This window comes from Apodemus sylvaticus, chromosome 17 (genome assembly GCF_947179515.1).
Source record: "Apodemus sylvaticus chromosome 17, mApoSyl1.1, whole genome shotgun sequence".
NCBI lineage: Eukaryota > Metazoa > Chordata > Mammalia > Rodentia > Muridae > Apodemus > Apodemus sylvaticus.
In genome coordinates this window covers 47,885,891-47,907,784 of record NC_067488.1, presented here as the reverse complement: position 1 = coordinate 47,907,784, position 21,894 = coordinate 47,885,891, and the positions used below count along the sequence as shown (strand labels likewise).

General features: G+C 47.2%; 1 protein-coding gene across 2 annotated transcripts; it reads right to left on the bottom strand.

The window, feature by feature from the left end:
• Nucleotides 1–1,937: 1,937 nt before the first annotated feature.
• On the bottom strand, nt 1,938–21,677 carry Eif3l (eukaryotic translation initiation factor 3 subunit L). Of its 2 annotated transcripts, XM_052160803.1 has the most exons (13): nt 21,573–21,677; nt 21,019–21,067; nt 19,629–19,839; nt 18,517–18,596; nt 17,599–17,660; nt 14,671–14,740; nt 14,403–14,476; nt 11,120–11,291; nt 10,195–10,349; nt 9,533–9,703; nt 5,397–5,894; nt 2,925–3,005; nt 1,938–2,137 (listed from the first exon to the last, which is right to left on the bottom strand). In XM_052160803.1, exons 1-13 carry the CDS (start codon nt 21,603–21,605, stop codon nt 2,099–2,101), a joined length of 1,695 nt encoding a protein of 564 aa, XP_052016763.1. In that variant the 5' UTR covers nt 21,606–21,677; the 3' UTR covers nt 1,938–2,098. The 2 variants fall into 2 exon arrangements, with proteins under 2 accessions (XP_052016763.1, XP_052016764.1); XM_052160804.1 differs by lacking the exons at nt 18,517–18,596; nt 21,019–21,067; nt 21,573–21,677 and having other exon boundaries at nt 19,629–19,707.
• Between the last annotated feature and the right edge of the window lie 217 nt (nt 21,678–21,894).

Genomic DNA, 21,894 nt, shown 5'->3' with positions numbered 1-21,894 from the left:
TTTCCTTTGGGAAGTGAGGCTGGGTCCCAGAGTGAGTGAGCCTTTAAGACTGGGCTGACCTGGGTTCATCTCTGAACTCCACCCTTTAGCTCTGGAACTGGCAAAGAGCTCTGTACCTCTCTGGTGTGTCATCTGAGTGCAGCCTCACTCAGGCCGCCCCTCACCACCACCGACAGGCCCCGTGGTCTGCACCAACTGGATGCCTTCTGCCTTCCTTCAGCATCAAATGTGCTCTGGCCTTGCTCGGGGCCTTTGTTGCCTCTGCAGGTCAACACTTCCCCAGGTATCTGTAATGTCCGCTTTCAGGATTCAGCTCATAGGGACCCCTATCACTGTGTTCCCTCATCTTGTCAACACTGCGAGGAAGTCTTGAACTGTCATGACCCGCCACGTTCAGCCTCCCAGGTGTGTGGATTACAGACACGTGCTACCATATCTGGGTCAAAACTACCCTTGTGGCATGGTCCGTCACTCCCCATAGGTCATACTCTCGCCCATGGTAAGCTGAATGTATCATCCTGTCCAAGTGTAAGCTCCATAGACAGCATCTGGCTTCTCCATTCAGGGGTCTCTTCCTTGCCTAGCAGTACCTGGTCGGTTTCCTTCTCACTAAGTTCTAAGTGTCCTCAGGGCTGCCGTACCAAATCATAAGACACTTGGAAGCCAAAACCCTGAAATCAAGACGGAGGTCAGTTCTCCAGGAGAAAGCCTCTGTAGCTTTCGGTTGGAGAACTCCACTGTCCGTGCCTCTTGCAAGATCCCTGTCACCGGATCAGAGCCTGGATAACCAAGGTTCTAACCCCTGGCCACAGAGATCTCCTTCCACATAACATTACATTAATAGCTTGCAGGAATTAGGCATATCAGTGGGAAAAAGAGAGGCGTTTATGAATTCCAAATGTGGGGGAGGATAAACAAGAGAGCATCCACCGTGTGCCAGGCAACAAATGGGTATAAAAAGCACCCCACCCGTTCCCACCCTAGGCTCAGAAAGCACAAGTTGTCCTGCAGTGGCCTTCTGCACTAGGCACCGAGCTCAGGTACTGGATCACAAGGCAAGGCACCAAGGTAACACATATACCATGAACACCCAGGAAGGGAAAGTTATAGCCAATCATCAGGAGTTACCAAGAAGCATGACTGTAAGGCACACCATTCTGGGCTACTTTCCTAGCTAGGTCAGCACTAGCCACATATCAAGACCCTGTCTTAAAAGCTAGAAAGGTCTGGAGAAATGTATCAGCAGTGAAGATGGATCTAATGAGCTTTTCTGGCTTTTTCAGGCGGCGTGCACATGGTACACAGACATACATGCAAATACCCATACTCATAAAATAAGCTTTGTAAGAGCCCCCTTTCCCCAAAAAAACTCCACAGTGAAAAATGTATAATCCTAGTAGGAAAACCCAGACAGCAGGATAATGTGTGAGTTCATGCTGGGGTGCAGAGCCCTGTCTCAAACACCGCTTTCACCACATACAAAAGATTGTACAACAGATCTGCAGAGAAGATCCAACTCTGTCTGGCAGTAGGTACTAATCTGGAGAGAACTAATAAAATTAGTTCAGGATATACTTTCTAAACAAAGAAATGCGAAGCAGCACAAAACCTGAGCTGTGCGGTCAAGTGTGCCCGAGCCCTTTCTGCACAACTTGACAGGAAGAGATGATGCCACAGTGTCTTCCACGGGCACAGCACCCACCACTAACATGCTATGCAAATCCTGGCACGTCATTTAAATCTCATGAGATTCACGTGGTACAAGACAGCCACAGGACATGCAAACATTTTATAAAGCATGCAGAATGTTATGAACACAGAGATAAAAGAATTCAGCTTCCACATTGTGATGCATCAGGACAACAGGATACGCAGGAAACATTGGACTGTTGCCAGAGCCACAGATCTGCCTGTAATAATGAGACCACAAACCCAGCTCCAACAAAGACCCTTTACTGAGAGTGCCTTAAAACATCCAGTCCTTGATTTGAACAAGTTTCAATTCAGCTGATGGCTGACTTAGGTAAGGCTTCTTGGTGACAAGAATTCTTCCTATCTATAATATCAACACAGGTTCTTGGCTGGTGCATGAGTGTCTTCAGGGCCTCTGTCCCATCTTCTTCAGGGTCCGATTAAGCTACACGGGAAAGGAAAGCTAAATTAGATGCAGAACCAACCAAGAAATCAGACCCCAGGAGCCCTCCGAGATCCGGAGGGCCACAGAAACCCTTAGACCCCAAAAGCAGCCATGGGTCTTTTCCCTTGTCTTCACTTGGCAAACCCACAGCCTAGACTGCTTTGCCCATTTCATAGGACAGGGGTTAGTGTGGCTAGATTAGTTGAGTGTCAACCTCTTTTTGCTGGAAGACAGTCCCCTCTTGCTGCCTGGCAGCTAGAGGATTAAAAACAATGCCCAACTGTCAAAATCCTGAAGGAGCACGGCCTCTGTTGAGGACTCCAGGTACCAGGACAGGGTGGCTCAGAGGTGGGTAAGAGGGAACCTCACAATTTTGTATTCTCTGGCCTGACAGACAATTCCTAGGACAAGATATAGTAGCACCAGGTCTGTCAATCACAGCTTCCTGTCCTCCAGCCTCCAGACACTGGCTAGACCTGTCTGAGCAGGAGAACACCCCGACTGGGGAAGGAGGAGCGAGGCAGCAAATCCACCCTTATTAGGAAATACCAGGAAGGGCAAGGAGAGAGGCACCCCTCACAGGGCCACCCACAGACCAAGATCTTGGAAGGAGATACCCTAGAAAGGGCTGATACAGCAGTTCCTGGGCCCAATCCACTCCCCAAGCTGCCAGCCAGGCCAGCTTAGAAAGTTAAAGGGCCAATCAGGAGTTTCTTAAAAATAAAGATGAGGAAAACTTTAAAGCACCATCTCTCTTCCGGCTTCTCAGCTAACTCAGTTACCTTACCTCCTCAAACTTGTGGATCTGTCGGATAAAGAAATCCCCATAGCGTCTGGCGACTTTGGTGTCTGCAATATGGATCATGTCCTATGGGAAAAAGCAGTTAGAAGTGGTGGATGGGAGGGCAGGACAGAGTAGAGGGCCACCTAGTGTGAAGCCACTTCACTGCAAAGCACAACAATGTCAAATGTTAACTCCATCTCCAGTACAAGGGGGTAGGGGTGCATGGGCGGGGCCTCTCCTTAGTTTTACCCCCTAGCCCGATTTACTTTTAACTATGAGAGGGTCTATACTGCCCAGGATAGCCTCGAACTTCAGACGCAGAGCCTGGACTATCACACTCAGCTCTTACACTAATTTTCAAAAGCAAAGTTTGGGGGAAGTGGAATATCACCATTTAGTGAGGAACAAAATCAAGTATGTAATATGTGCTGTGGGCACACACGTGTAACGCCCTGACCTCGACTCCCCAAGCCTGCAGGCATGATTGGCATAGGTATCATCAATCTAAGTACAGTGCCCCAGCAAAACCTGACTTGTAGGCTATGGAGATGGTTTCAGATGGTGAGCATCTAATCCAGCATTCCTAGTGGGATGGGAGGTAGAGACACAAGAGTCCAAGAGAGCAGACACAAATCAGGCCCTGGCTCCTCACCATACAAGGTGAGAACCAACTCCCAAAGTTGTCTCTGACCTCCACAGGCACCCAGCACACAGATCTCTCCACAGATCTCTCTCTCTCCTCTCTCTCTCTCTCTCTCTCTCTCTCTCTCTCTCTCTCTCTCTCTCTCTCTCTCTCTCACACACACACACACACACACACACACACACACACACACCATAAAACACACACCATAAAAATAAGACTTGACTTGTGGGCTTGGAGAGATTGCTCAGTGGTTAAGAGCACTAACTGCTCTTCCAAAAAAAGAACCAATTCCCAAAGCTGTCCTCCAACCTCCCCCACAGTACAGCATATGCATGCTTGCCTACGCGTGCGCGCACACACACACACACAATAGTAATAATATTAGTAATAATTACATAAGCAATAATAAAACTTTCTAAAAAAACAGACAACCGAAGCAGATCCATTTTCTCCACAATTACACACACACACACCCCAGAGAGAGAGCCGTATTAGGCACATGCTCCAAGCCTAAAACCATTCTTCTAGGCATCAGAGAGAGAAAGCTGGGACAGAGGGGTTAGCACTTTCTGCACCAGCCTGATGGATGACCTGGATCCCACAGTGATGGAGAACGGATTCCTGCAAAATGTTCTCTGATTTCCACATGTATGTGGGTCTTCACACACAAAAAACACATTAAGGGCACAACAAGTGAATGACTGCTGAGGGAGAGAGACTGCAACACTTGGCATATAAAATGTTCAGTTTTGTGCTTGTGAAAAAAATATGAATGAAAACTAAAGTGTGGCTGTGTGTGGTGGTCTAAATGAAAACGGCCGCATAGGCTTATATACTTCAGCTCTGGGTCTTTTATAAACTGCCTTGGGGATGTGACAGTATTTTGTCACAGCCATAGAAAAGTAACCAAAACAATGGATACAGTGGCAGAGACTTATAACCCCAACGGCTTAGGAAGCTGAGGCAGGAGGATCAAAGTTCAAAACCCCATCCATCCATGGCCTGCCTGGGCAACTTCACAAAAAGAAATGGCAAACCGGGCTGGGAAGATGCCACAGGCTCAGCACCCAGCACCAACAAAACAACCAAGAGTCCCTTTCATGTTCTCGTTCAATAGCATGTCCGGGCTTCCAGTTCTTACCTCAAGAACTCAGCATATACCCAGACACAGATACAAATGTATCCCATACAGATGATTGATAGCTAACCTACAAAAGCCTTATGTAAAGCAGACAATGGCATATGTATACAATCCCAGCAGGCGGGAAGCTGAGGCAGAAGGACTCTAAGTTCAAAACCCCATCCATCTTCCAAAAAAAGCCCACGTGTCCTTACACAACAATCCAAAGTCACATGCCCATCAAGAGGAGAGCAGGTGAACTACAGAACAAGAGCTGGAGGAGGCGAGGGGAGGTGTGTCTCACACACCTCAGGGCCGGCCTGGGCAAACTGAGGACACAGTTAATGCTAAGCTCTGTCTTGCTTACACTTCACTTCCTAAACAAAGCCTTTTGTACCATCCTCTGCCTGTAACAATAGGATGGACACTGTTGCAGTTAGAAACCATAGGTGACAGGAACTTGGGGCAGGCATAGCTAAAAAGATCCTCATAGGCCTGGGCGCCCCCTTTCTGCATGCAAGCATGCACACACGTCCCCTATTTCTCCTGCAGCTAGAGGCGTGTGCTTGTCTCCCACCACCCTCGCCCTGTTTCCACTACTCTCACTTCTAACCCACTACACATCGGATGCAAGGAAATCATCTACCATTTACACCTTCAAGAGGCTAAGTGGAGTGACCATGGTAACTGGCCCTGGGGGATACCACACCTTATCAATGTAGAAGTCCACCTCGGAGGCCGACTGGAATTCGCCATCTAGGGCGGAAATGCCACTGGTCCACACCAGGTTCTTCATCTTGTGCTTGAAGACAAGCAGTTGGATGCGGAACTCCTGCTCCGTGAGGTCCAGGAAGCCAGCCAGCTTGGCCACAGGCATGGTGGTGTAGAGCTTGAGGAAGCTGCGGATGGTGGAGAGCTGGGCCTGCTGCTGCACCTCATCAGAAAACACCTTCAGCTGCTGTAGGAAGGGCTCTTTGTGGTAGTTAGGATGGACATTGTCGTAGTTAGGCACCACAGGTGACAGGAACTTGGGGCAGGCATAGCTGAAAAGTTCCTCGTAGACCTGGGGGTCCCCCTTCTGCATGCGCAGCATCTTGTCTCCGTATTTCTCCCGCAGCTGGAGGTGGATGCTCTCGTCAATCCGCATGGGGTACATGGTGAGGGCAATGGCCAGCAGAGCATGCATCTGCTCATTCTGCTTGTTAATCTGGGACAAGACAAACACACTTCCTGAGTTCCACCGGACCCGCGGGCACACCTGCACACAGCACCGTGTCTCACGCTGCCTTGCACACAGCACCGTGTCTCACGCTGCCTTGCACACACCAGTCGCTATATTTTCCTAGACAGCCTGCAACCCCAACCCCAAGCTCCCACCCAGCACCAAGTCTTCTTTGGCTGTCTCTAGAATCCTTCCCAGGACCTTTCCAGCTGGACTCACAGTACTGGAACGTCAATTCTTGTTGTTTTTGTTTTTTTGGATTTGGTTTTTTCAAGACAGGGTTTCTCTGTATAGCTCTGGCTGTCCTGGAACTCACTCTGTAGACCAGGCAGGCTGGCCTCGAACTCAGAAATCTGCCTGCCTCTGCCTCCCAGAATGCTGGGATTACAGGCATGCACCACCACCACCTGGCTGGAAAGCCAATTCTTAAACACTAAGATTAAATTAGTAGAAATCTCTGATGCGGACAGAAAACACAATCCTTTGCTTGGATAATGGGGGAGTACCAAAGGTAGAAGCGGTGCCCCCCCCCCCACGTCCCCAACCTCAATACTTCCCCCACACTGGTCTACAGATCTAGCGGACCAATATCCTCAGGCCATCCACGCTGCCTAGGAAACACCTCCCCAGCCGCATCTTGAGCCCATCATCCCCCACTCACTGCTTCAGATAATGCTTATTCCCAGTGCTGAGGACGGAATCCGAGACTTTGATCCTGCTGACAAGGGCTCTACCATCAAGCTCAGCCCCAAAGCCCTCTAAATGGCCTATATTACAAAACTATTAGTAATCTAAGGTAAACGCCACGATAAGAAACGCTTAGCCAGCAGGTACTAAAAAGTCCCGCTAAAGGACATGTGCCATAAATCAGAAAAAATCCATTTGGAAAGCAATACCAGCCAGGCAGTGGTGGCGCACTCCTATAATTCCAGCACTCTGGGAGGCAGAGGCAGGTGGATTTCTGAGTTCGAGGCCAGCCTGGTCTACAGAATAAGTTCCAGGACAGCCAGGGCTACAAAGAGAAACCCTGTCTCGAAAAAACCAAATCCAAAAAACAAAAAAAAGAAAGAAAGAAAGAAAGAAAGAAAAGCAATACCATGTTCTCACATGCAGAATCTAAATAAGCCCATTTTATAGATGAGTGGGAAAGAGCTGATCCTAAGGATGCAGGCTTTTACTCTTAGCTATTCCAGTGGTTACAGCAGGGGGACAAGTTCAAGGCCTGCTAGGACAACACAGTTAAGTAAGGTTAGTTTGGGGAACTTCTTCTGAGACCTTCTCTCAAAATAATTTGGGCTGGGGCCAGGGAATATGGGCCAATGATACATTGCTGCTGACAGGCACTAGACCCTAAGTTTAAGCCTCCAACCCCTACAACCATTGCACACACAGGAAGAGAAAGAAGCGTTGAGTCTTGTAAGCTAAAATAATGACCAGTATGGCAGTATATACCCATGGGAGAAACAATAGCAGGAATTTTACAGAAGTAAGCAACCACTTTCTGACTGGGTTTAAGGCCTGCTCCACACAGGGAATGTAAGCCTGCTACTATAAACTAGGCAAAGACCCCACAGGAGGGAAGGCAAGAAGCCCCAGTGGTGAACCACCTACTATGAGTTTGCTAAGTGGGCAGAGCATTAAAATGTCCTCTAAATCTGTCCTCTAACCAACTTTATCAAAGAAGTCCCATTGTAGAATGGATGGCAGTTAACTAGGAAACTCATCCAGAGAAATGTTTGTGGACTCAGTCACGAATGGAGCCATTTATATTATATCTCCTGCACCTAAGACCACGGAGAAGGAGGGCCAGAAAGATAAGATCAGAGATGGAGAAGGGCTCTGGAGCACAACAGTGTCCTCTGGACAGGGCAGGACCCTGTACTCATGAACTGATGGCAACCGTGGTTGGCTGCCAGCCAGCATTCCAGCAGAGCCCTGACGCTGGCTGAGGGGCCACTAGCAGCTAATGGCTCCTGACGGAGGGTCAGTTGTCAACGACTCCACACCCACGAGCATATGGGCAGCACAACTACTCCCTGGGTTATTAAATATAAATAATAAAATAAAAATAAGTAAACAAAAGACACAAAGTTGGGTTAGAGATGGCTCAGGGGTTAAGAGCATTGACTGTTCTTCCAAAGGTCCCAAATTCAAATCCCAGCAACCGAATGGTGGCTCACAACCATCCGTAAAAAGATCTGCCGGCCTCTTTTGGAGTGTCTGAAGACAGCTACAGTGTACTTACATATAATAAATAATCTTAAAAAAAAAAAAAAGAAAGAAAAGATACAAAGTTAAGAGGGTCGGGGATTCTGGGAGGAGCCAGAGGGAGAATTGGGACCAAATATAACAAAGATATATTGCATGCATGCATTAAACTCTCAAGTGGTTAAGAAAAACATTATAGTGTTTTAAAAATGCAGGACAGAGCCGGGCGGTGGTGGCGCACTCTGGGAGGCAGAGGCAGGCAGATTTCTGAGTTCGAGGCCAGCCTGCTCTATAGAGTGAGTTCCAGAACAGCCAGGGCTACACAGAGAAACCCTGTCTCGAAAAAAAAAAAAAAAAAAAGTTAAACATGCAGGACAGGCAGGGTAGGGTGGTGTTGCCTGTAATCCCAAACTGTAGAAGCAGGAAGACTGCTCTGAACAGGGAGACAGCAGTGGGCTGCTGCCAACAATAAAGTTCCTAAACAACAGCCACTATAATTCCCCCAGAAGTGAGCAAGGCGACAGAGGAGTTCAGAGAATAGGCGTGGAAAGTTTGGGAAGCATTAATGAGCTCTCTCTACAGCACAGCACGGCACTATTTTGTATCAATTTCTATCTACAAAGAACTAGAAGTCCTGGGTGGTGAGCATGTCTTTACTCCCAGCACTCAGGAGACAGGCAGGCAAAGCTCTGAGTTCAAGGCCAGCCTGGTCTACTGAGCAAGTTCTAGGACAACCAGGGCTACACAAAGAAATTTGTCCCAGGGCAGTGGTGGCACACGCCTTTAATCCCAGCACTTTGGGAGGCAGAGGCAGGCGGATTTCTGAGTTCGAGGCCAGCCTGGTCTACAGAGTGAGTTCCAGGACAGCCAGCTCTATACAGAGAAACCCTGTCTCAAAAACCAAAAAAAAAAAAAAAATTGTCTCAAAAACCTAAAAACCAAAACAAAGAACTTGAAAAATAGTTTGAAAGTTTTCAACACAAATGATAGTAATTAAGGGTGAGAAATATTTTGATTTTCTTTTTGAGACAGGGTTTCTCTACATAGCTCTGGCTGTCCTGGAACTCACTCTGTAGACCACGTTAGTTTTAAACTCAGAGATACACCTGTCTTCCCAAGTGCAAAGATTGAGGTATGTATCATCAAACCTAGCTCTGATTTCTCTCTCTCTCTCTCTCTCTCTCTCTCTCTCTCTCTCTCTCTCTCTCTCTCTCTCTCTCTCTCTCTCTCTTTCTCTCTCTCTCTCTCTCTAAGTCTAATTACCACATATCCCACAAATATACCCAATTTAAATTGACTGAAATTAAGAAGCTTTAAGAGCAGCAAATTTTGGACCGTGTTTCTGCAGAAGTGTTGGCCCAGGTGCTGAGGAGCGGGCTGCCTGGTGAGTGGTGACAGTGCTGTAGACTTCTTACCATCTCATACTTGTATGTGGTCCTCTGGAACATACTCTTGGTCCTCTGGATGTACAGGAGGATGTTGGCGAAGACTCGGATAGCATCCTGGTATCGGCGCATCATTAAATACGCAAAGCCAACATAATAGTAGGTGGTGACCTGGCACTCAGGCACTCGGGAATACATGCTCTGCAAAGGAAGATGGCAGCAGTGGCCATGAGTCCTGACTCATCCCAAACAGGATGAAGTCATCAGGACTCAGTGGCAGCAGAGGTAAGTGCATTTCTGTGAGTTTGAGACCGGCTGGTCTATAAAGTTCCAGGACAGACAGAGCTATACAGACCCTGTCTCCAAAAAATATAACCAAAGACAGACAAATAATAAAGCCTAAGTCTTTCAGGAATTTGTTTTTACCTTTGGAGACAGGGTTTTATGATTACACAGAAGCCTAGCTGGCCTTGAACTTGTGCTGCTGCCTTGTCTCCCCAGACTGCAGGCACCACCCATGCCCAGCTTTTAACCCCACACTAGTAAAGAGCCTCAAACAGAACACTAAGAGTCCACACTTCGGTATCAGCGGCCAAGCCACCCGGCGCAGACTCTTCAGGCTCGCCTGTGTCCAGGCTCCTCATCCTAGGCCAGCGTTCTTGAGTCAGAACATAGCAGACATGTGCACTTACTTTCTTGTTCAGCTCAATGTTCTCCAGCACCTTGATAGCCTGGTAGTAATCGCCCAGGAGAGAATGCAGGCGCAGAAGCCCCACCAGGCTGAAGTAGCCGAGCATCTTGTAGAGTGAGTGCCGCCCATACTCCCCAGCCACACTTTCGGGGTCACCTGTGAGAGACAGACGTTTTGATAGGCCAGGCCTGACCACTGGATGTGGCTCAGTAAGAGTCTCAACTGCTGTCAAAGCTGCCCTAACATGGAATAGCTCTGCCTCGGAGTCTCAAGAATCCGGACGGGTTGTGTTCTCACCTCTGCTAACCGCTTTGAGAGTGGCAGTTCATTTGTTTGTTTCTGTTTTTATCCCAATACACCTGTTCCTTCTAAACCTGGGTTTGTTCTTGGAATGTGTCTGTGCCCCTCCAAGGTGTAGTGAATAGATGTGGGTTTAGTGCAGATAACCCAGTATCTTACTTTTGTTAAACTTTTTGTCACTAAAAAGTTTCCTGCCTGGTGGTGGTGGCACACCTTGGCACTCAGCAGGCAGACAGACGAATCTCTGAGTTCAAGGACAGCCTGGACAAGGAGAAACCTTGTCTTGAAAGATAAATTGCCTGGTGCTCCAAACAAAGCTGGCTATGGGCTTAGACTTTAAGATACCTCATTTTTAGGCTCCATTATCCCAGGTTCACGCCTATAACTTGGGTGATGACATATAAATAATCATAAAGTTATGGTTCTCAATAATTTAAGTATAAGGAAGAGAAGGAGAGGGCTCAGCACTGGCTACATCCACACAGTGGTCTAAGTTTGGATTCTAACATCCATGTTATGGTAGAGGGCATCAACTTCAGCACCAGTCCACAAGCACATCATCACAGGGCGCACGCAGTCTGAGAGGTGTTAATGCAGACCAAAGCCCTGAGACCCCGGCCTCTCACCCCCGCTGGTGTAGACCTCCAGCTGCCGGTTGATGTTGGATTTGTCGACCAAGGAGTGCAGCACGTTGAGGACACTGTGCACGTTCCAGATCTTGGGGTTGGACCTGAGGAAGTCAATCTCCTCCTCGGACTTCTTGGCCGTCTTGCAGCGGTACTGACTGAATGACTGGAACTGTTGAAAAAGGGAAAGATGGGGGCTGGAGAGATGGCTCAGGGGTTAAGAGCACTGACTGCTCTTCCAAAGGTTCTGAGTTCAAATCCCAGCAACCACATGGTGACTCACAACCATCTGTAATGATATCTGACTCCCTCTTCTGGAGTGTCTGAAGACAGCTACAGTGTACTTACATATAATAAATAAATAAATTAAAAAAAAAAAAAAAAGAAAAGAAAAAGGGAAAGATGTGGCAGGGGCATAAATTCAAGGGACAGTCACAGCAGAGAATAAGGTAACACAGGCTTTCGTAAATTTCCTAAAAGGCAGAAATGACAAAGCTATATGGCTCAGGTAGCCTCAACCTCTCATTCATCCTGCTTTTGCCTAAGCACCGGGATGAAGACAAAGTGTGTGTCTCCAAGTCACAGCAAATGGTAAAATAAAGCATTATATTTATTGTGGGGCTGGAGAGATGGTTCAGTGGTTAAGAGCACTGACTGCTCTTCCAGAGGTCAAGTTCAATCCCCAGCAACCACAGAGTGCCTCACAACCATCTATAATGGGATTTGATGCCCTCTTCTGGCACAAAGGTCTAAATGCAGAACACTTGTACAAAACACAAATAAATATTTAAGAAAAGGCATGATATTAAGTGGTAGCTATAGGAACAAATTTATATAAACACCTATGCACCAATGTCCTTTGAGATTAACTGATGAAAATAGGCACTTTCATGTTATCTGAAGATTGAAAACACTTAGTTGCCGGGCAGTGGTGGCACACGGCTTTTAATCCCAGCACTTGGGAAGCAGAGGCAGGTGGATTTCTGAGTTCAAGGCCAGCCAAGGCTACAGAGTGAGTTCAAGGACAGCCAAGGCTATACAGAGAAACCCTTACTCAAAAAAACAAAAAACAAAAAACAAAAAAAACAAAAAAAAAACCCCAATGCACGCCCCCCCCCCCAAAGAAAAACACTTAGCTTCCCCAAAAATGGTGGTGGCAAATGCCTTAAGGAGCAGAAGGTCTGTGGGTTCAAGGCCAGTCTGGTTCACAAAGTGAGTTCCACATAGTAAAATGCTGCCTCAATTTAAAAACAAAAAAGAGTGCTGAGGAAGGGCCCTCCCACTGCGTCTCGTGTGCAGGCCTGGAGACTCCCAGGCACGCAGACCCCCTGGCTAGTCTCTGTGCAATTAGAAAGCCCTTAAGAACAGCAGCTAAGCCGAGGGACCATCCTAAGAGGGATGCAGGTGGCCAGGAGCTTCTCCTTCCTCCTGAGTCGACATGTCAGCTGACAATCTCAAACTCTGCCCAGAGGCTGACAGCTGAGAAGCCAAGGGGGCCAAGCAAGGGGACCATGGCCTGAGAGTGGCACCATGAAAGGAACTAGTGCATCGTTTAGGGCAAGAAGCCTCTCTCAAAGAGAACTATTCCCCAACACGTTATAGTCACAGAGGCTCCTTGGTTTGTAACATATGTTCAAACAACATAATTACACTACTGATTTCTAACCTTTCTGTTGGTTATATGCCAGTAACCTAACCCCAGAACATGGGAGAAGAGGCAGGAGGATTAGAAATTTGAAGACAGTCAGAGCTACAGAAGACACTATATCAAAGCAAATTAAAACAAAGACACCAATTTCCCCAGAATTTTTCTAAATTCTAAACTTTGTTTTCCTGAACTTTTTCAAAGACAACATCTCATTAAGTAGACCTAGCTGGCCTGAAACATGGTATGATCCTCCTGCTTCCCCCTCCCAAACCCTGAGCACCACTACGGCCGGTGGTGTATTCTGTTTGTAAGATGACTGAATAAAAGCTAAAAAGGAACATTCATGAGCTGTCCTATGACTGCGTGCGCAGTCTCAGGAATCTCCCAGCATCCCATGTGCAGGAGATGGAGAAGCAACTACAACGTGCAGTTAAGTCATGCATCTGACATCCAGGGCCAGTCAACAGTCACTGAACATCTACCTCCAGGCCACACAGCTGACACCACACTTTACACCTGGCCACATTCTCAGTGCAGCCCCAACAAGAAGACCCCAAGGCAAGAGACACTCCCTTCCTGAGATATGCTACCACATTCTGATACAGCACATACCAGGAAAACACAGGATCAAGATACAGAACTCTTGGGTTTTTTTTTGTTGTTTTTTTTCGAGACAGGGTTTGTCTGTGTGGCCCTGACTGTCCTGGAGCTCGCTCTGTAGGCCAGGCTGGCCTCAAACTCAGAAATCCGCCTGCCTCTGCCTCCCAGAGTGCTGGGATTACAGGCATGCGCCACCCGGCAAGATATAAAACTCTTTACAGCCTGGCAATGTGGCTCCCATTCCTTTGATCCCTGCACTTGAGAGGCAGAGGCAGGCAGGTCTCTGAGTTCAAGGCCAGCCTGGTCTATAAAGAGAAACAAATAAGAAGATACCTGAAGTTTCTATTAAGATAGATGAGAGAAACTAGCAAGGTTTGGACAGTCACTGAGACCCTAGGCAGCCTCCAGCCTAGAAGCTACTTCTGGGCTGGAGAGGTGGCTCAGTGGGTAAGAGCACCGACTGCTCTTCCAAAGGTCCCGAGTTCAAATCCCAGCAACCACATGGTGGCTCACAACTATCCGTAATAAGATCTGACGCCCTCTTCTGATGTATCTGAGGACAGCTACAGTGTACTTACAAATAATAAATAAATAAAAATCTTAAAAAATATATATTTAAAAAAAAAAAAGAAGCTACTTCTGCCAGCCCAGTTCCTGACGTCAGAATAGTACCAGGCAGAAGACAAGAGTTCAAGACCAAACTTCCATGTTTGCATCTGGAATTTTCTCAGGCCTCATTCTTCTTTTTAGAAAACCATTTTCACTGGGAGGCAGAGGCAGAGGCAGGTGGATTTCTGAGTTCGAAGTCAGCCTGGTCTACAGAGTGAGCTCCAGGACAGCCAGGGCTATACAGAGAAACCCTGTCTCAAAAGAACAAATCCAAAAAAAAAAAAAAAGAAAGAAAAGAAAAGAAAACCATTTTTAACCCAGAGCCCAGTGCCATAGGGCCACGCTGAAGACATAACTGAACACCGGCCATGACCACTGCCTGTGGGAATTACTTATTTGAGGTTAAAGCTGAGGCTGAACAGACACCTGGTAGATGAACTCATCGATGATGTCCCAGAGCCACTGGTTGGGGAGTTCAAGGGGAGCAGGTCCGTCAGCATCTACAGGAGAACAAGAAAATCAGATTCCAGGTAGGAGCTTGCCCACTGGAGCAGGGCTAGAGTACCCACCACAAGCTCCCTCTTCAAAGACCAAACCACCAAACCTCCCTTCTTCCTACTTGCACATTTAAATTTGGCTAAAAAGAGCAAGATAGGTGCCCAAGTACACTCCTTTGGCCAAATCTGAGACTTACTGAGGATGTAGTTGAAGAGATTGCAATAGTTATAATAGGATTCGAACCTCTGTTCTAAGGAGGGGCCCCCCTGGAAAAAGAATAGGATGTTAGGGCACAGACACTACTTTTAGTACTTTGTTCAATCTTACCACCATGGCTAAGAAATGAGGCCTGTCCTCTCCATGTACATAAGAAAGGAAAGAAAAAGACAGGGGTCCTACAATGACCTAACATCAGGACAAGGACAAGTTTTATGGCCACAGATCACAACCAATAGTCACAATAAGCACACAGATCTAGGAGAGAAAGGGAAGGTGCTTCTGGAGCTATGGCCCTAACAAAGGAGAAGAGGGAACACTGGGGCATCTGAAGGCCAGAGTTAAAAGAGACAATCCAGCACTGGGTTACCACAGGTTTCCAATGCCATGCTGTTCTTTGCAAGCGGACGCATCTATCAGCAAAGGGTCCTACCCTGATTTTATTGTGCAGGCCTGGCTGGTCCAGAATTCTGAGAGCTGCTTGTCTCTGGCTCCTATGTCTGCATCTTTGCACCTAGGCTGACATCTGTCCCCAGCATTCAGAGTTGCGCTTCAGCCCAAGTGCAAGAGTAGTGCCCAGGAAGACTGGCATTTAAACTTGCTGTCATGATCATAGGCTCTGCGCCTGGCATACGATTGGTATAGAGGGCATAGCTGTATTTTAGCTCAAGCTTTAACCCCCTGGGTGATCTTCAAAAACCTTAGAGACTCATAGAATATGGCACTTAAATATAATTCTATTAATTTAAGATCTTTTCTGACATTGAGGCATGTCAACTCCTGGCAATACCCCATTCAACTGGGAAGGGATGATAAGTATCAAAAATTTCCAGATGAAGTTGTCCCATTGTGGCAAGCTAGCCACTGGGTAAGAAAATGCCCTAACTTCATCTGCAGGTAAAACACTGTCCAGAGAGGACAAATGGACACAGAATAGTGACGCCAAGCTCTGCCAAGACGTGGTGAGCTAGTCCTTCATAACTGCTACTTCACACAGGTCTGTCAGATGTTCTGGGATCATTAGGCTGAAGATAGATATCCCAATGTTACAAAGAATATTGGAGACTGTCCAAGTGGTTGGCTGTCTCTGTCATTTCTATAGTTTTAGAAGCTGAGTTCCTGCACTTCCTGTATACTCAGGTAATATTTATTCCTTCTCAGGTTTCGGATGACGCTGAAGACCACATAGTCATAGCTTCACAATTAAACTTAAGTTGTTTAGCACTTAGGAAGATATTGTAGGTCTAAGGAAATGTTTTTAAGTTAATAATAGCAGGATAGAAATTGATTTAGATTCTGAACTCACCAAGATAGGATAGATAATAAAATACTTTCTCTTGAGTTGACAAATACAAACTGGATATTTATTTATTTATTTATTTTGGTTTTTTTGAGACAGGGTTTCTCTGTGTAGCCCTGGCTGTCCTGGAACTCACTCTGTAGTCCAGGCTGGCCTTGAACTCAGAAATCCGTCTGCCTCTGCCTCCCAGTGCTGGGATTAAAGGCATGTATCACCACTGCCCAGCCAAACTGGACATTTTGAATGTAACTCTTACCTAACAATTTTCATAATTATTTTGTAATTGTTTCTACTGTATGTTGTTTATTAATCCAAGAGAAAGAAACTTTTAGACAAAAAAGGAGAATTGTTGAGGTGTGGTCTGTTGCTATGCATTGTGATGCTAAATACTAGCCTTCGAGGTCTGTTTGCCTTCAGGGATAAGGAGATCCTTATGTACTCAAATGATGCTACATAACCTTGCTCCTTAATTAAAAACTATTGGTTGAATAAATAAACATACAGCCTATAGTTGGGCAGAAGAGAGGCAGGTGGAGTTTCAGTTCCTGGGCTTCGGGTCTGAGGCAGTACCACAGGAGAGGTGACAGAAGGCAGAGGGTGTAGAAGACACTATGGAGTAAGGAAGTCAGGAACCCTGAGAACTGACCACGAGGCCTGGCCAGTCAATGTAAGAGCAGCCCAGGTGGACCACATGGCAAGTCATATCTTGGGGTTAATGGCAAGGAAGTAGGCATAATGGTATGGAGGGTAGATATCTGACCAGGTCAGTGCTGCCTAAGGCTTATAAATATAAAAGTCTTGTGTCTTTTATCTGGGATTTTATCTGGGTTTCTACCCCCATTGATGGCTCATATTTATAACAGGCCAGTAACAGGGAAGGAGCAATCAAAGCTAGGCGTAGCATTCAAGGCCAGCCTGATGTACAGAGTGAGCTCCGGAGCAGCCAGGGCTATTACACAGAGAAATCTTGTCTCAAAAAAAAAGAAACGAACTGAAACTGGCCAATATGTGAGCCAGACTCAGCGGGCTATGGATTTGACGTGTGATGTGCTGAGATGGGCTGTGGGGTTTATGTCCCGGGAAGGAGGCCCAGGATGATGGAGACACTGACAGACAAGCTCCACTGCTCAAGTGTCTGCAGCAGAACAACTTTCTGGGTCAAACAATTCATTTTGCCTTTCTTCAGAGAAAGGTAAAACAAACAAACAAACAAAACCCCATGTGCGCAGGGGTTGGGGGACTGGCTGGAGAGATGCTTCTGGGTTAAGAGCACTGTTCTCCCGGAGGGAGGCCAGGGTTAGAGCCCCAGCACCCACATAGTGGCTCACAACTGTAACTCCAGGCCTGAGAATTTGTTGCCCTTTTCTAATCTCTGCAGGCACCAGGCACACACATGGCACACAGACATACATGCAGGCAAATCACTCATACACATGTAATAAACAAAACAACATACACTCATACACATGTAATAAAAAAACAACAATTAAAAAACATATAAATCTTTAGACATGGAACAATTACAACTAGAGACTGTACTAGAGACAGAACTGACATAGACATTTTACAGAGGTATTGGTAATACTAACACTAATGTAAAGTACTCACACTGACTTTGGCGTAAATATGCCTGTAGTACAACTCTTTGTACAAAATTAGGAATACAGCATCTGAAAGACATGGTTGAAGGGTACTTCATTAATCTACAAACCAACCTGCAGCTCCAGCCTCTCAGGTGGAGAGACAGAGGTGATTCAGGGGTTAAACTTCTAAATTATTGAGCTTGTGCCCCAAGAAGCTATGTATCTAACACACTGTGGCTCAAGACTTCGATCCAAGTACTTGAGAGACTTAGGCAGGGAGATCTCTGTGAAGTCCAGGCCAGCCTGGTCTACAGAGATAGCTCTAGGATAGCCAGGGCTAGTCTGAAAAAACAAATACAAAAAAAAAAAACCCAAACCAAAAAAACTAAAAAAGCAAACTTGTGCTTGGAAACACAGACCATAGCTCAACAGGAGCCTGTCTGGCATGCACAGGGTCCTGGGTCACATGCTCAACTCCACACATCAACGAGAAGTCACAGCTGCTGACCTCGTCCACACAGAAAAAGAAAGCGAGAAGAGAGGCCAAGAAGCTGAAGGCAAAGGGACTCAAAGGTCACCCCACCCCCAGAGGAGGGAAATAAGACTCTAGAAAGTGAGAGAAAGCTCAAATTACACAGCTCTCTCTCACTGTGTAATTTCACCAACAATGTACATCTTAAGTTCTCAGGAAACAAAATGCTAAGTGAAACAAACACAAGCCAGGTGTGGTGGCGCAGGCCTGTATTTCCAGCTCTCAGGAGACAGAGGCAGGTGGATATCTGAATTCGAGGCCAACCTGGTCTACAGACCAGGACAGCCAGGTACACAGAGAAACCCAGTCTTGAAAAAACAAAAAAAGAAAGCTACACAAGCACTGTCCACCTTTCTGATGAGCCCTGTCTTGACCTCTGCTATGCAGCACATGAGACACGTTTACACCTACCGTTGCCAACCTGGGGCGCAATTGCTTCTGCCTCAGGCCACGGTGTATTCTTGAAGAATCTTTCCGTTAGCTTGGTCCAGCTGAAAGCCAAATGTAAACAATTCACAACTGCAAAACAAGAAGGGCCCAAGTCCCAACCCTCAAGTGTTATATATTGGGATTCAGAGACATAGGAGACATCACGGAAACAGAAATAGAGCCTAAGGCTCCCGTGTGCGGCTCTCCTCTACCCAACTCTCCTCTTCAGACCCTCAGCAATGTGGGAACAGAGGTCAGCTTCTACTCACTGATCCAATGGGTGTCTGGTTATCTACACACACACACACACACACACACACACACACACTCACACCCTTGCTTGCAATGTTTCCTGTCTCATCCCTAGCTGACCTGTCTCTCTGGCACTCACTGCTTTCAGGGCATCCCCTCAACACCACTCTGAGCGTTGTCCATGCTGGTAAGCATTGGGTGGTTACACAGTTCAAAAATTAGGCTCTGGTGTCGGGGACACAGGTTCAGAGCTCGGTAAATGCACAGTGCTAGCTATGCAAATAATTTCTGTTAAGTTTCCCCTGTTATAAAAGAAGAAAAATCACAGAACTTCCATCACAGGATTACTGCCCAGAGCAAGGTAGTGAACACACGCCAACACGGCTTCATCTACGTGGTAAAATGTGAAAATGGGCACTTCTGTCATTATTAGTAATGACGTCATTTTAGGCCTTGTTTGTTTCTGGGATACAAAGTCCAGTTAATTAACATGGTTTCAGGCCAGTGGTTTGCAACCTGTGGGTCGCAACCCCTTGACAAGCCTTTACTTATAAAAAATAATTTACATTATAATTAATAACAGTAGTAAAATGAGAGTTTGAAGTGGCAACAAAAATAATTTTATGATTGGGGGGCATCACAACATGAGGAAGTGTATTAAGGGGTGCCAGCATCAGTGGCCCAAAGGAGTCATAAAAACATTGTGGAACCATCTCCAAAATGCGCACACGCGCGCGCGCGCACACACACACACACACTTAAACACTTGCACATCTGTATCATCTTGCCGGCCCCAGGCCAGTTCCACTCATACATAAGGTCACTATTAGGACAATCCATACCTGTTCTCATAAATGTCCTGGATCTCGTACACCTTCTGGTCAATGACATCACTAGAGACGCGGCTGGCCTGAAGCTCATACACTTTCTGGTCAATCAGGTCTGAGACGGTCTTGTGGAAGTACTGGATGAAGTTTTTAATCACTTCAGGAATCACCTGGTACGTCTGCTGCTCATACTGTCGCTCATAGGCAAGGTCCTGCTTCGGATCTCCTACAGGAGAGGTGCGACAAAGGCTCTAAGGAGTGCTTGCAGGCTTCTGATGAAACCCAAGGGCTGGGGATATAGTTCAGTCTCAGTCACAGAATGCCTGCCCAGCACGTCCATCCTCAGTCCCATCCCACTGTTCTTGCGCCTTCAGAACAAGCACCATTAACTCGACTTCTCAGCTGGGTAGGCAGGTGCATACCATAATCCCAACCCTCAGACAACTGGATCTGTGAGGCTAGCATGGTCTCTACAGTGAGTTCCAGGATAGCCAGAGCTACATGAGACCCCATCTTTTTTTTTTTTTTTTGATTTCTTTTTTTTTTCGAGACAGGGTTTCTCTGTATAGCCCTGGCTGTCCTGGAACTCACTCTATAGACCAGGCTGGCCTCAAACTCAGAAATCTGCCTGCTTCTGCTTCCTAGAGTGCTGGGATTACAGGCATGCCCCACCACTGCCCGGCGAGACCCCATCTTTAAAAAAAGGAAAAGGAAAGAAAACTCACTTTCTAGGTAAATGATGCATAGAAAGCTAGTCACCATTAAAGACACACTGATTTGTTTAAAGTTTGTAAATCTACTCTACTTTAAGGGCCAATAAAGTCTGTACTGTGAGCAACACAAGCCACTTGGTGCTTACTCAATCTCAAAGTCACGAGAACACTTCCATAAACTTCAAAAGCCTCCCAAAAATACTGCACTTAGACTTGGCTTGAATCAAGATTTTCTTCCTTGGGGCTGGAGTATGTGGTTCAATTATCAAAGTGTGTGCACCAGAACCCAATCCTATGTCATCTCCAGCACCAAAATGACAAAGCCATGAAGATTTTCTACCTTTACCAGGCAGCTCAGGGAGGAAGGATGTGGGTGTGGCTCAGAGACTGTCTACAAGCATGGGGCTCTGGGTTCCTCCCCCAGCATAACAAATAAGATTTGCCACAAGCAAGAAAACCCTCGCCTGGTCAGTGATCTGCCTCTTCTGACACCCTCAGCTAGAGCACAAAAAAAGGCCTGGGTTACGAGGCTCTTGAACCACCCTATCAGTCAGACCTAATGGCCGACTCCACACCTCGGCCATCAGGAAGCAATTTCTAATCAGGTCCCTGTTGGGAGTCAACACCGAGACGTTCAAAAAGGTGTCGATCCTCGGAGACACTGAGACAGTCGGGCAAATTCGGAGGCTCACCTGTGTGCATATCATAGTCGCCCGGGTAGGCATAAGGGTCATAAGCAGCCTGCAAGGAAAGAGACAAAGTTAGGGAGGAGAGACGCCAAAAGGAGACTCCAAAATGCTCGTCCTCGGGCGTCCATGTCAAGCAGGAGGCAAAATACACTACGCGAGTAAGAGTGTCGCTACCTCGGAGGGATTCGCATGTGTGCGGGAAAAGGGACTACGAGCTAGCACCAAACATGGTTACATGTGCAACAAGATAAGAAAAGGAAAAAGAAAAACAGCCGCCCGTCTGAAGCAGACACAACGAGAGCTAAGAACTCAGCACCAAACACGCCTCAGGCCGCCTCGGGCTGCGACTACACGCGGGGACATAGCCGCGGGGACATAGCCGTGTACGCGCGTACGCCGGCAGAGGAGGGACGGGGAGGAGTCCCGGCGCCGGGAAGGCCGGAATGATCGAGGTCCGCATGTTCCGGCCGGATCGGGACGCCGCCTCACCTCGGGGACAGATCCCACCGAACCGGGTCCCCGACGCGGACCCCGCCACGCGCTCACCGCTTCATTACCTCAGACTCGTAGTCATCAGCGGGATAAGACATGGCTACGGAGCTCCAGAAGCCCGTGGGAGAGAGCGGAAGAAGTACTCCGCGCCTGCTTGGCCGGACCGGAAGTCCCGCCCAGCCCAACCTGCCGGGAAGCCTTTCCGGGGTCGCGGGGAGATGATGTAGCTCTGATTGGAAGGAGGGAGCTCCCAAAGGTCGGAGTTCCTTCTTCCCTGCAAAACTGGCTTTTCAAAGAATATTATTCAGGAGTGTTGCTGTACGCGCAGAAATAGGGGCCAGCAGGAGATAAAGGGGAAATCTAGAGGCGCGACCTGTTGGCTCAGGT